This window comes from Xiphophorus hellerii, chromosome 19, assembly GCF_003331165.1.
Source record: "Xiphophorus hellerii strain 12219 chromosome 19, Xiphophorus_hellerii-4.1, whole genome shotgun sequence".
Taxonomy (NCBI): domain Eukaryota; kingdom Metazoa; phylum Chordata; class Actinopteri; order Cyprinodontiformes; family Poeciliidae; genus Xiphophorus; species Xiphophorus hellerii.
In genome coordinates, this window is record NC_045690.1 from 17,611,789 (window position 1) to 17,626,868 (window position 15,080).

A 15,080-nucleotide genomic window follows, 5' to 3' on the forward strand; every position below is an offset into this window, starting at 1 on the left:
TAGTTGTGGAGTTAATTGATTCTCAAACCTAAGCTGTGGATCTCTGCAGCTCCTCCAAAGTTACCTTTGACTTCTTCTCTGATTAAGGCTCTCCCTCTGCTGAAGTGGTTGACCAGCTATTCAGATATATTTTGCTAAGCACAGTTGTGCTTAACAAACTGGAAAAAGTTGAAGAGGTATGAATGCCTTTACAAGGTGCTGTAAATGTTGACATTTGTTGTCTCCTACATGATGATGACTTTTATTCTTAGAGCTTGGCTTAGTTTATTAAACCAAACATGATCTGCAACCAAAGAAGCACTATGATTAGCAAGATAGTCCACATTTAAACTGCCTGTTCTACTCCTCCTTGTCTTTATTTTACTGTGGATGGATTAAGCACACACTAAGCCAGAGCTTTCCCTTTGTGAAGTGCTGCCAAGACTCCCCCAGCAAACAGTGAGAGCTCCTGGCACTCAGGTTGAGTACCTGGCATCCACAAAGCTACTGCTGGCACCTACCTTTCATCAGCCATCTGTAATCGCCTGTGTCTCCGACAACTTCCGCAAGTGTGTCCTCACATGTCACAGCGTCCAAATGGCCAGCTGTCTCTGCTTTTGGACCTCTATGTGACAGTAATTGATCGCTTTATCATTTGTATAGTCTGACATTTTCCCCAAGGGCATGTTTTTGTATCCAGAGTGAAATTTCTGCTTGCATTTTTTAGCTACACGGTGGTAAATCAGCAATGATGAGACCAAATCAAAGGCTTGCATGATGTGTTCTCGATGAGCTCCCTTAAAAGGTGAAGGAGGATTCAGCGCAGTATGCACATTCTCTCTAGAGATTACCACTAATATGAGCAGGTCTGTATTTATAGAAGAGCCCCACACTAGACACCCCATAATCCTCCCTGACCCCTGTTTCAATCCCTGCCTCATCCCAGTGTTTGGACCAGTTGACCATCGCTGTCCCTGACTTCAGCCTCACTCTCGCCTCATATCAGCCGAGGTAAACACTTTAGAGGACAGCTCTGCTTTTTGGGGAAGAAGAGGGAACATTTTCTCTGCATATTCTTGCTCAATTAAAGTGAGAAGTCCAGGGACTATTACACTTCTTGAATAATATTTTCTGTTTGTCCTCATTGTCTGTTGTTGATCCTGCTGCTCTGTTTGACCCACAGATAAAGAAAAGCGAAACAAAATGTCCTCCAGTGAGCGGTTTGACTGCCATTACTGCAAAGACTCTTTGTTGGGGAAGAAGTACATCATGAAAGAGGACACGCAGTATTGTACAAAGTGCTATGAGAACCTATTTGCTAACTGCTGTGAAGTGTGCTCTTCACCTATTGGCTGCAACTTCAGGGTAAGTACAAACAACGACGCCCCGAGAAAAAATATGTCATCCTCAGACTCCAGCTGCAGGAGAATTGTTCCCTGAATGCGTAGCAGCTAAATAATCTTAAGCTTATGTGGATTTAATATTTGTAGGACCTGTCCTATAAGGATCACCACTGGCACGAGCAGTGCTTCAAGTGTGCAAAGTGCAGCCGCTCACTGGTAGAGAAGGCCTTTGCAGCCAAGGAGGATTTATTGCTTTGCACTGAATGTTATGCACATGATTACTCGTCCAAGTGCAGCACCTGCAAGAAGACCATCATGCCAGGTACAGGCAGCCATGAACACCGCTCCACAAGATGAAGAATAAGGCTTATTGTGTTTAATAACATATTACACTTAACATAATATATTAGACAAAACGTTTATGTCATTAGTGAAATTGAGAGTTTCTTTATTGATCTTAGCAACACTCAACAGTTGCAAGCAAAACCATCCAAACATAATGTCTATTAATAGCCATTCTGCAGTTGTTCCCACATCTTCAGTTTCCAAGGCACTGAGTGAGCTTTTAATCTCTGGTTTTAATAAGCCCATATCAGGTTTATACAGGGATTTGTCAAATGTGTGTGGAGCTGAAATCTTTCAATGGCCAAACAAAACGTATCTTTCTCACCTTTCAGTTTGAACCAGTGTTGCTCTTTTATATTTATAAGCCTTCCTTCCCGTAAAAGCATTGCATATTCCTTTAGGAGTTGTCATTTTCAGGCAAATGGGGCTCCAGAAAGTTTTCTAAGGTACTGATGGAGGGTCACTGTTAGTTTAGGGCAAGGGTCTGCATTCTGCAGCCCTGAAGTCATAAATGGCTCTTTTGACCTTGCACAATATTTTTTGTTAAAATGATGAACATCTAATGCTTTCAAATATATGCTAAATTTTCTCAGTTATCCTTATTTTCTTGGGATAACTGCATTGAATGTCCACAATTCATTGTCTTTAAGTAGGAAATTACTTAAAGTACTCAGAATCCAAGAAAATGTATCCATCCTCATTTGCATAAGTTTGATATTTTTCTTTATTTTAATACCCAAAAATAGAACCAAAAGGATGGATATTTTAAAATGACAACAACACGTTTTCAACAGTAGATGTTTGTCAAGAATAAGTTTCCTTCTTTCAAAAGGTTGTCTATTATGTTTGCTGCTCCAAACTAGTTTTATTTACCTGAAATAAGGGTAAAAATGGTTCTTTGATTTGCTCAAAGTTGAAGACCCCTACGGTCTACGGTACAATTTAACAATGGCGCACAAAAACTGAAAGACTAATATAATCGAAGACAGTACAAGGTAAAATACAAATCAGAGTTTTTAATGACAAAGGAGTATGTGAAATTGAGAGTTTCGTTATTGATCTTAGCAACACTCAATAGTTGCAAGCAAAACCATCCAAACATAATGTCTATTAATAGTCATTAGTACTTTAGTAGTACTAATTAGTAGCCATTAGTATTAAGCAAGTACTTTTGCTTAACTTGACATCATGTCAAGTTAAGCAAAAGTACAACACCTAGCAGCCTCATAGTTTTGCTAGAAACTGATTCTTTGGTAAAGTGATAGTTCTGCTATCTGCTAGTTTTTGAAGAGACGATCTGGGAAGTAAATATAAGTCATAGTTTAGTTATCTGTAGTAGGAAGGTGTTCCATCACCTGGAGATTGTGGAAAAGTAGACAAATCTTCACAGATGTAGACAGATACTCCTTCATGCAATTTCTTTGAAATTTCTTTCTTTTTTTATTGTTTTACTTTTGTCTTGAAAAACAATAACAACCTGGGAAGCTGGGGGAAAGTCAGAGCAACATTTATCTGAAATGGAGAGCACCAAAACAAATCCTAGGGTTTTCGGACTTGGAACTAGAACACCTTCCATTCAGAAACCTTCAGCTTCCAAGACAAATTTGTACTCAGAAGCTGTTTTTTCCAAGTACACATAAAAAGGGAACATAACAAATACAAGAATGTGTCCTAATGTGGAAATTCTAACTATGAGTTAGAGCAGTTTGGTATCCGTGGCGGCCGCAGCGCTTTTAAAACATAATGACAGTTAGTATTATAAATTATTCATTAACACTTCAGATGACTTGTACATATTTAAACCTGAGCCACGCTCATAGTACATATAGGCACAGCAAGTAAAGGTTAAAAAACAAGAAAGAAGCAGTTTACAATCAGTAAGACATGTTTGTAGTTTTCCTAAAATTCTTCCATAGTTATAAAAATATTTTTCCAGGACTTTTCATTACAAAATCAATGTGCCTAATTAGTATAAAATTTGCTTTAAAATTTCTCTTAAAGCACTGAATCAGGAGCTTCTGATTTGGTTATTTGTCGACATGCAACTTCCACAAATCACTTTTGCATGTAGAACCTAAAGAGATCTCCTGATCAGAACAGTATTTAGTCCAGTAATTGCAAAAATTCTCTACAACATTTTATCTTATAAACCACTAACATCGCCTTTATAAAGTTTCACAGTTATTATAACAGTAATGTAGATCCATCTATAATCCCTAACCTTTGATTGCATGGTCTCCACTGACCAACTAAGACTATTTTAGGTAGCGTGTATTCTGTCATTGAGGTACCATATGCTGGCTTAGCTGCTCTCGTGTCGTTTGCCAGGTTCCCGAAAAATGGAGTACAAGGGGAACAGCTGGCATGAGACTTGCTTCCTGTGTCACCGCTGCCAACAGCCAATAGGAACCAAGTCTTTCATCCCCAAAGACTCTGGCTACTTTTGTGTGCCCTGCTTTGAAAAGCAATTTGCATACCAGTGCTGTGCTTGTAAGAAGGTAAAAAAAAACCCCACATAACTGCATAATTTTTATGTAATGACTGCAGGTCAATCTGAGAAAGAATTACCATTTGTGCTCATGTTTGTTGTATACGTTTCTTGTATCTTCAGGCCATCACCACCGGTGGTGTGACCTATCAAGATAAGCCGTGGCATCGTGAGTGCTTCCTCTGCATCGGCTGCAGAAAGCAGCTTTCAGGGTATCGCTTCACTTCCAGGGAAAATTACCCCTACTGCCTGGAGTGTTTCAGCAACCTGTATGCAAAGAAGTGTGTTGGTTGCACCAAACCCATTTCTAGTGAGTCATTCTGTGTATATTATGCTTCGCATAACTTTGTTGTCATAAGGGTCATAATGATACGGGATCATGAGGTATGCATTTTAACAGGCAGAGAGATAAAATAAGGATAAACTTTCAAACGTAGGAACAGATTAGAGGATTTTTAATTGTTGCAGATGCTTTCCATTCAACACATAGTCAAAATGAAACATACTGATTATGATACACAATATATACAAATCTTTCAATACTGACTGCACTTCAGCAGGTTGACGCACACTTTCGAAAATTCAAACTTAGGCTATGGCACGTTTGAGCTTAGGCGAAAGCTGAGAGGAATCCGTCTTGAGCATCCTAGCTTTAATCACCAGGCAGTCGTCTTGCATCGAATGGTTGATAACAGCAGCAGCACAATGATCACAAACACACATGAAAGCTGATTTTGGAATGAAGAAATGAATGGTCTAAAAGCCCCAACCTCAGCCTGAAAACTTGTTATCTATGATTAAAAATCAGATCTATGCAAGGGAACAAACCTGTGTAGTTACATCCCACCATTTTTCATAAGAAGAATGATCGATCCAGTCTCAATAATTCCAGAGGCCAGTTGTTAATGAATAACAAGTGTATGTTGAAGGTGCAGCTTTTCTGGACAAGTTAGAGAAATAAATACAGTAAAATTTAAAAGGAAAAAATGTGTGCATTCAATTTGGAGTTTCTTCCCTGTACTGTTTCTCATCACATAAAAAAGTGCAAAAATAGTAAACTATTAATACCACTGGTGAATGTATTCAAGCTTTTCACCCTAAAAATCTCAGCCATGTGATTAAAATATGCTTGATGTGCAAAAACAAGTATAAAGCAAACATAGACACATACATGTTACCTGTTTTTCTCTTTCAGGTTTGGCAGGTGCCAAATATATCTCATTTGAGGAGCGTCAGTGGCACAGCGAGTGTTTCACCTGCATGCAGTGCTCTGTGTCACTGGTGGGACGCGGCTTCCTCACCCAGCGGGACGACATTTTGTGCACCGACTGCGGCAGGGAGAAATGACCTGTGCATGACAAGTTCACCCACAATGCAACGACTTATGTTCTGTTTTGTTAATATGCTGGGTACGTTAATCGGTGTTAGCTTGGATGGTGCTGTTACCGCATAAAGTGATCAACATTTTCTCATTTTGCTTTAATGTAGTGTCCTTTTGTGGAAGTCTTCATAATGGCATTCATATCAATGCTATTGTGACATTTGGTGCTTATACAAACTTCTCAGTTTCCTATATACATGTACAATCATGGTGCTTTATGCAAAGATACTTATTCATTTTGACAACAGTGAAATAATGATTGTTTTTAAACCGCAGAACAAAAATATGTGAGAAAAAAACTAAATTACGTGGTGCTTTAAAAAAAAAACCAACACTATCTGCAGCCTTGCATGACCCTTGCACATTAATGCATGCAAATATACTCGCAAAGAATCACAACATAACATACAAGTTTGCTCAATATATAAGACGTTGCTGCGATAAAGTTTTCTAATGCCTGTTGTTTCTCATTTTGACATTTCAAGAGGAGATTATCAATTTGATTTAGACGCACACACTGACTGAATGGACAGGCATTGTTAATTAGCTATGCTAAAGTGTTCAGTATTTGATAATGCCACACACATATTCAATTAAACTAAAAAACTACAGTACATTTAATGAAATAAAACTACTAAAGTTTGGTGCAAGTCAAGAAAACTCAAATATACATTCAAAATGTATATTTACAGATCAAAAAAGCACAAATAGATGCTTGAGTTTCAGCCAAAGGACAGCTCCACATTTCAACCATCTGCTCGTCCTGACAGACTGATGCATCTCAGCCATCAGTTTTTTCTCCTCTGTGCTTCTTTATGCTCTGAAAAAGGTCTGTGTTTATGCATTGGTTGAATAAAAGGTGTTCCTTGATCTTAATGACTCTTTTAAGCAGATGGGGACTTCTTTTAGGTTCAGCATCATGACTCAGATCACAGGTGGGAGAAGAGAGAAATGTGTCTCTTTCCTAGATCCCACAGTCTAAGCTGTTAGCTATTGTAGGTGTTGCCACAATTAACAGGTAAAGATTTGGGTGAGAAGTTTGCACACAGTTATCACTGGCATGACTGTCACATTATTGCAGAACTTTAAATGATTTATTTGAGTTGTTCTTGTTTTTCAATTACTTTTTAAAATCACAATATGTGCAGTCTCCAAAATATTCTCATTCCGATAAATATCTCAGGAAGTTGCATAGCAACCAGTGAGTAAAGTTTCCTTTATATGTCTGGCATAATTCTGGCTCAATATTTCACCAAGAGTTTTTCTCTGGAATGGCAGAGAAATTTAGAATGTTTGGTCCTGATTTTAAGCATTGTCCAGAAAATGTAACGTAAATCTACCTTTCAACAGGGCTGAGGTGAAGGCCAGTCCAGAAATGTAATGCTGACATGTTTTATCTCTTCCAAAACCAGCTTTATTATGTGCTAGGGATTATTTTCCGGTCTGAACATCAGACTGCGTCAAAGTTGCAAATATGAAACTGTTAATTCAAAGGTTCTCCTCCTAAAATCAAATGAAGCTGCATCAACCATCCAGCATCAAAAATCCTTTACAATACACTGTTAAAGTCATTAACCCATACGGTATTCAAACCAAATATTAATTGTATGTAAACATCTGAACTGTTCAACTCATTTGCAAAACCAGAAGACATTAAGAGCTTTCATACCTAAATCACATGAGGCAGCATGTTGTTACCTAGCGCTTTTTATTCAGGTCAGAGATTTCCACCTTGTCAAACAGTCTGATTCAATCATTTCACAGCACTCAAAACCCAAACATACATCCCGCCAGGGGATATTTGCTTCTAGAGAAAATCCTTCCCTTATCCTCATCCCTCAGGCATGCTTGTGATAAAGACATGGAAATGCCTGCGTCCTCCCCTGCAGTGGCCGGGGGAAGTGCTGGCAGCCGGAGCGTGTTTCCCTTACATCCAAAAGCTGAATGTCTACAGCATGTTGGAATAGCAGCGCAAACCGACTTCAAGTCTCAGTGGAGATTTTCTGAACCAGGTGAACCAACCAGCCAACAAATCAGCTCCCAGCACAAACGAGCAGCAGACTATTCAGACCTTTTGGCACCTACTGGTCAATACACAGCTTAAGTGATTTGTAATTTATTTCATTTTTTAAGAATATTTTTACTTATTTAATTTGAATTTTTTTAATTTTACAGATCCTTGATTCGGTTTAGGTAAAGATGAGGCTTTACACACCAGATTTTATCTTCTTTTTTTTTGTCAAGCTGTACTCATCCATTCATGTAACTTCACTGTTTTCCAGTTGGATGAAACCATCGCAGGACAGCAGATGGTGTCTTATATTCGCTGTTATTTCTACTAACTCTCATATTAAGGGTTGTATTTGTAGTTAACATACCAATGATATTTTTTTTCTGTCATCTATCTGGCTGTAAGTTGTTAATTTGTGTGATATTTACAGAGTCACAGGCTGCCTCAGTTATTATTTTTTTTCTGGTATATTAGTGCTTTGTTTTTCACTGATGGGAGCTGCAGAAGGCCATCTCTTGCCTGGCTGCATTTGTTAATTTTAACCAACAGGGTTTCTCACATGCCAGGAATCTATTCATAGAGTAAAATGGCTCAGAATCTCAGAATGTAATGAATAAATCTGAAAGAAATTAGCCTTCTGTAATAAGTTCCTAACAAACATGAAGCTCCGATCAATACTCATTATTCTTCTGTTCTGTGAAAGTGAGCTGGTTCCTCTGGGAAATGATCAACCTTGAGTTAAAGATGTAGCCATGAATCCGTAGAGTTCTTTTTTTTATTATTCTCTTAAAATAAACAAACGACAGAGGTTTAAAAAAACCATCTCATCATTACCTACCCTGCTAAGGAGCAATCTGGAGGAATAAATCAGGGATTGACATGCAGCAGAGAGGCTGACGGCGCCCTCCTGAGGCTTTATGTGGAAGTGATTTTTACTGCTGCACCTGGCATCGCCTCTCCGGAGGCTATTGTGATCCTGGTTTTGGAGCAACACGGCAGGTGGTTGCACACTTACATTTTTGGATGCCCAGACATATTTTTAGTTGTGTATTATTACATTTTTTTCTTTGTTTGTTGTTGTCGTTGTCTTTTTGCTTTTTGGGGTTTATTTAGGTGGGTGTAGAAGGTCCTGGGTTCACATCCTGGTGTGGGGTCTTTCTGCAGAGAGCTTTTATTCCCAGGTTGTCTCTCTGAGACTTTCCACAGTCTAAAAACATGACTGTTAAACCAGTTTAATATGTATGTGTGTGTGTAAGTTTTTTGTCGTGTGTGTCTGTGTTGCCTTGTGATGGACTGGCGGCCTGCTGGCGACAGGCACCAGCTGTTCCCGTGACGCTGCAAAGATAAGTGGATATAAAGAAAACGGATGGAAGTTCAATTAAGCTTCATCTTCCTGTTGTCCAAAGCACATCATAAATCAAGGGTGCCCAACTGGTGTCTGACCAGTTTTAGTTTTCAACACAGCTGATGCAAGTGGTCCATCTACCTATCCAGACAAGTGAACCTTCATTTGATCCAGGTGAAGGAACCAAATCATGCAGGCTACCAATACTTGAGGACCGGCCTTTGACACCACTGGCATAAAAGCATAACAGCAAAGTTTCTAAAACATAAAAATGGCTACACATGTGTATTGCAAATATCTGCAATGTGTTGATTGTTTTTACTTCTTTTAGTTTTTTAGGCTTGGGTAGGGATTGCAGGAAGGCAATAGAAGGCTGTATATCTGCTATCCATTGACTCCATAGTGAAAAGTCAGGTTTCTAATGTTTAATAATTTGCCTTTATCACAGGAAAGAGAGGGATAGAGGTGACATTATGTATTTGGACTTCTGCAGATTTGACGGTTGAGATCCCATGTGGCATCTTGCAGTTCCTAACTCCAACTGCAGAGGGCAGAAGTACTCAATGCAACTATTTTTTACATATCTAAACATCACCTTAAATGCCTCCCATCATATTGCTCAAACTGCACCATTTAAGGGCCTATTTTGGTTTTAACTTGAACAATTTTCCCATTATTTTCAGCAAAAATAGGTGTGCAGACTTTCAGTGTTCGCATAGTGATTTCTTTATGACCCTACATGTCATTACATTATAATTGTTATTTCTGACTTGTCTTTCCATTTGCCTTTGTTTTTTGAGTGCTTTATCCGCAGTTTCATCAGACATGGGAACGGCACCATCTACTTACTGCAATCTCTTGAGTGTGTTATTAAATTCAGTGAAACATCAGCCTGTCTTCAGCTGGCGAGAAATCAGGATTATGATATCTGGATTATGTTACTTCAACCTTGCAGGGACACGAGCAGGCAAAGCAAAATGTGAAAGTGGCCAGAGGGGATGTTGCATTAGCTAATGTGGGAATCCAGCTTCTTGCGAGTCCTCTGTCACTGCAAGATATCAGCAAAACACAAGTCACACTGTTTGTCTCAGCAGAAGAACAGAAGAAACAAACAGAGAGCCTGCTTCTGCAGGGCTGGTGACTGCATTCCTGCAACAGCAGGGATCCAGAGTGACGGCTCAGACAGGATCTTTTCCAAATAATCTTTAGCTTTCTAGGAGCGTCATCAGGTGTTTTTCATGTGAAAATGGATTCTCAATGTCTCAACAGAATCAACTGGATTTTCATTAATTCATTCATCAACTTTCATTCTGTGCTGAGTTGCATCATAATTAGGATCATGTTTGAGTCTGTGTCACAATTCCTTGACTTTGAGCTTAGTTAGTCACGTTGCTTTCCGGTTTCGTGGGGCTCTTGAAGTTCTGTTCCATCTTAGAAAGTGGCAGATTTTAAAGGCCATTTGGGTATTTTCGTAGGGCGGCGTTAAAAAGGTTACCAGATTAAACAATTTCAACTCAACTGTGCCGTCAATGAAGAGTTGATTATTCTTTGTGTTGAGTAGATGTCACCTGCCTGCTACTGTTTTCTTGCAATTAATTATTGGAATAAGTACTGTCCCTTCAGTTCCACATACTTATACTCCCTACTCGAGCCTCTTCTCTTCCTGTGGTAATTGAGACTCACCTGTACCTTGCCACACCAATCAATGTGCTTTGATATTTAATTCTCCAGTCTTCTTTTGCTCTTCATTGATTTCTGATGTGCTCCGTGGCTCCTGGTCTGAATTGTGTTCTTCTGTGAGTTTGTTGTTTTAAGTTATCTACTTGTTTCCTCATTAAATTAGAATTTCAACGTGATTTAGCCGCCCACCATGGCTGGATGATGTAGTGTCTAAATTGTAAAAAATCAAAAATGCAAATGTGTCGTCTTTTATTTCTGTCTATGCATCTTGTCATCATTTCATTTTTACCAGTATATTCATTTTAAGATTTAATCTTTGTTAAACTGAAAGTGATTGATTGGAATGAAAAAAAAAAAACCTCTTTACTCTTTACTACCATGCAATTCACTGTCCTGGGAGCAGACATCTTCTCAGATTAGTTTAAAGAAAGTGCATGCTGTAAATAACTGGGTTTAAAACGCAAAAATAATATCAAAGCAGCTCCCTTTTCCATGGCGACAGGTCGGAGCCACATCCTCAAGGACACTATAGCCGTAAACTGAATTGTGGAAGACACCCGTGCAAATATGTTGACTTATCAGAATGTGCTGCTTTACATGGAAACCAGTGGTTTTCAGCGTGACCAGAGGGAATTTCACTATTCTACTCCACTTAGATTTACTTCCATGCTTTTATGGTTTCCATGTGTTTATGTTTGTTTGCATTGAGCTGAAAAGGGAAAGTCAACAAGAGAAGGGCTGAACGTGAGACATTTTATTACCCATATGATTGAAATACATTTATAACCATCTAAAGTAAAACTCATTTTGGGCTAAAACTGTAAAAAGAAAACTAGGTGGGGAAGTGGAAAGTTTAAGGTCACTTGACCTTTAAACTTAAAGGATGGGTTATATACATATTGTGCATAAAAACAAAATCCTATCATTCCATTTAGCCTGGGGAAACACAAAGAAAAAAACAAGTCTTTAAATGGAGTTAGAGGAAAAACTTGTAAATTTGTTAGAGGTTGAATGCAGAGCCGGCCTTAGGATCAAGCAAACTGTGTGACTCTTCAGTGATGTGCACTGAGTTGAGTTAAATACCAGCTGAAACAGTTGATTAGAAAAGTTTAATAACTTAAAATCAAGTCATGATTCAGAGCTTGTCAATAGCAGAATAAAAAAAGATCATGCTTACCTTGATAGAAATAACATCCATGTTACTTCCTCAACCGGAGGTAAACTGGTTGTGCGTCTCACCGACAACAAAAAGTAGTTTTCCTGTTCACTTGCTTGTCCTCCAAGATGGAACAAAGACACAATTTGTGCCTCACAGATGCTTCACAATGTGTCACAATGTTTTTCATTTGATTTATTTTAAATCAATACAACACACTAAACAACAGGAGGGGTTCAAGGACCTGTCCATCCATTCATCTGTATCTGCTCTCCTCTGCAGGGTCACGTGGGGACTCTGCAGTTGTGGATTTGGGCATTTCTGTCTCCAGCAATCAATGGAGAGGCAAAGGGGAAAGGTACAGCCTGGCTGGACACCAGTTCATACGGGCAAAAGGGAACCTCTTACTGACATTAACTTAAAAAACATGTTGTGAAAAATCGTAACTTTCCCTTTAAGGATTCAGTTTATAGTTTGCCCACTAGAATTGCTGCTATGTTAGTAGCTGTTCATTGGGCTGCGGCTGAGAACCAGTGGCTACTGTGTGGCTAACAAGCTAAGTTATTCCTTCTGCATTATGTGTCATCCAGCACCAGGGGTTCTGCTGTAACATTTGTTTTTTTTTTTTTGTAAGCAAAACAGGCATAACCCAGAAATGTAAGTGTTCGGAGACAGAGTCAACGAAAACCGACGTCTTATAAGCTGTTTTGTGGTTTCAGACCGATTTAAATTATTAAGTGTCGGTTTATACGAACATTACTGGGATTAATGGCCATATTATAGTAAAAGATCTGTGCAGTGCAAAAGCTGTTATGGAAGAAAACACAGTAGGTATCCAGACACTGGTCACACATTATAAATATACATTACCACAGAGTGAGGACTAGGAAGGAAAACAAGAACATTCTCTTCTTGTGCTTTTCTAAATAAAAAAATGTTTGCTGTCGGGATGGAAGGATATAATTTTGTTCATGTTAGGATGGATTTGTTTTGGCTCCAAAATAACAGCTACAAAGATGGCGAGATGTTCTCTTTAGGTGAATGTGTTTACAACTCAAGCTTTGAAAATCTTAAAAGGAAACCTGGATGCTCTACAGAGTTATTTATTTTCTGAGTTTAACATTGAGGTGCACTGCCCCAAATCCAAATTAAATGCCTTTGAAGAGCCTTGGAAAAGCATTCACACTTTTCCACATATTTCACAACTACAACCTTAAGTCCATTTTGATTAAGATGCCATGTGTTAAACAAAAGTGAATAATTGTGAAGTGAGACAAAAATGTCCTTTGAGTGTGTCTGTGTGTGTGGCATGTCTTGTATCCCGTAGCCTTTATTCTAATACTGGAAAGAAAATTAAAGTGCAACCAACTGTTTTGCAAATCAAATCCTCCAGTGTGGATAAATATAAAAATGACACAGCAACACAGCAGGAGCTGCAAGAGAACCACAACTCGGTCAACAGAATCTTTTGTTCAAAGAAAGACGAAATCATGTTGGCATTTTGAAACGATAGCATAAACTTTATGTGAAAAGCTCAAGGGGTGCGAATACTTTTGTAAGGAACTGGAGAAGACAAAATGCTGTGTTTTTTTGTTTTTTTTAACAAAAACAGTAGCTCTACGATAGGCAGAGAGCAACATGATGCCACCAAACAAAATTATAGCAGGTATCCGTCTCTGAACAAAAGCCTTAGGGGGTAGCATGAATTTATAGTACTTCACTGTGCATCATGCATCACATTTATAGTCAAAGCCACAAAATGCTATATCATGTCCATCATGACGCATTTTTCAGTTTTAGTGGTTGAAGGGAGACAAGGAGAATCTTAATTTGCAACCCTTTTGGTAGCAATAATGGTAAGGTAGCAGAAAACCTAAATGATTGAACTTTAATTTCCCTCTCCTCCCCAGCAGAACTAATTCTGTAGATACAGCCAAGCTAGCATGGGAATAAATAGCCAAAGGGGATGATCAAAACGTATCTTTTTTTAACTGCTAAGGCAACACTCACACTCGTGGATTGCTACCTCTGGCTTTGGCAGAATGCCACTGGGAGAAATGTGTATGGTGTCCCACTGGAGACATAAAGGGCAGAGACGGTAACCACGGACACCCACCCTGCCCTGCTGCTCTGAGGCGAGGGTTACATGCATCCCACTGTAGGGAAAAGAAGACTTAAGGCTTGTCTGTAGGACTAATATTGTCTCTTTTAATGCTTAAGAGTGTTTTCCTAGCTGGATAATTTGAACGCATAGGATGCCTCAATTTTGCCCATTATTGCCACTTTCAGGAAGACTAGCTTTTCAGCAAAAATATTTTTTATTTGCTCAAAAGAAAATTAGATTGGCCAGGTACCTAAATTATATAATTATAAATATTGCTGACGTGCTTAGAGACAGTAGCAGAGTTCTTTGGCAGAAAAGGTGTGTTCTTAATTTCCATCAGAGTTGTTTACGGTTTACTTATTTCTAATCGCTTCAGTAGATGTTTTCTATCTGCGGGTAGCTTGGAGTCATACTGTTTACCATTCTTCCACTTAATCAAAACATCTAAACTCGTTAAATTTAGCTAAATCTGTATTTCCATTTTCACATCCAGCTGATGCAGCAGTAAACTTTTAATTCATCAGGAGTTTGCCAACAGTCGTTTTCTTCATTTTTCTTTTTTTTTTTCCAAGATGTATCATTTCAGAAGAAATCAGTCCATCTTTTCTCTTCTTTACTTTAATCATATAAACACAGCAAAACATGTCATATTTTTAGTGTGAACTTTTTTTTCAGTAGAGTTCTACACAAAACAAAATCAGGTTGAAAGCAAACATTCACCTTCAAGACTTCAAGCCAGATCCACATGAATAAACAAATGATCTCTGTGTTAAATGTTTTATACATTTGCAATGTATTGGGATGTGTGGCATCACATATAAGAGAACAATCGGGTTTTATCTAACAGGAAACAGAAGGGAGAGTAAATGGGAGATCTGACTTTGAAGGTGGCATGGTTTGGGTACAGATGGCCTGTTCAAGGTATTTCAATCGATAGAGCGATTAGATCAACAACAAAGGTAGTCTATTAAACACAAGTGTTCTCACCTGTTTAATGTTTCTTAACATTGCTGCAAAGTGTGACGATGCAGTAAAAAGTTAGAACAGGAGGTAGCAGCGGTGGTTAGCCACGCTAACCCGAATCAGCAAGAATGCACGGCTGAAGTATGCCACACTTTCACTTTATTTCTTTTTGTCGATGTAAAGTCAGATTTCCAGAGTTATTTATTGGTAATCCAGACCCGTTCCTTAGTATTAAAACTGGAAATAAACATATTAGAGAAATAATCCAAAGGAATACTATTAGCA

At 38.6% G+C, this 15,080-nt stretch overlaps 1 protein-coding gene across 2 annotated transcripts; it reads left to right on the top strand.

The window, feature by feature from the left end:
- The first annotated feature begins 862 nt into the window (after positions 1-862).
- Positions 863-6,412, top strand: fhl5 (four and a half LIM domains 5). 2 transcript variants are annotated; one of them, XM_032546395.1, is made up of 6 exons: positions 863-990; positions 1,163-1,344; positions 1,470-1,644; positions 3,996-4,165; positions 4,279-4,465; positions 5,351-6,412. In XM_032546395.1, exons 2-6 carry the CDS (start codon positions 1,183-1,185, stop codon positions 5,500-5,502), a joined length of 846 nt encoding a protein of 281 aa, XP_032402286.1. In that variant the 5' UTR covers positions 863-990; positions 1,163-1,182; the 3' UTR covers positions 5,503-6,412. The 2 variants fall into 2 exon arrangements, with proteins under 2 accessions (XP_032402286.1, XP_032402285.1); XM_032546394.1 differs by having other exon boundaries at positions 871-1,068.
- Positions 6,413-15,080: the final 8,668 nt, after the last annotated feature.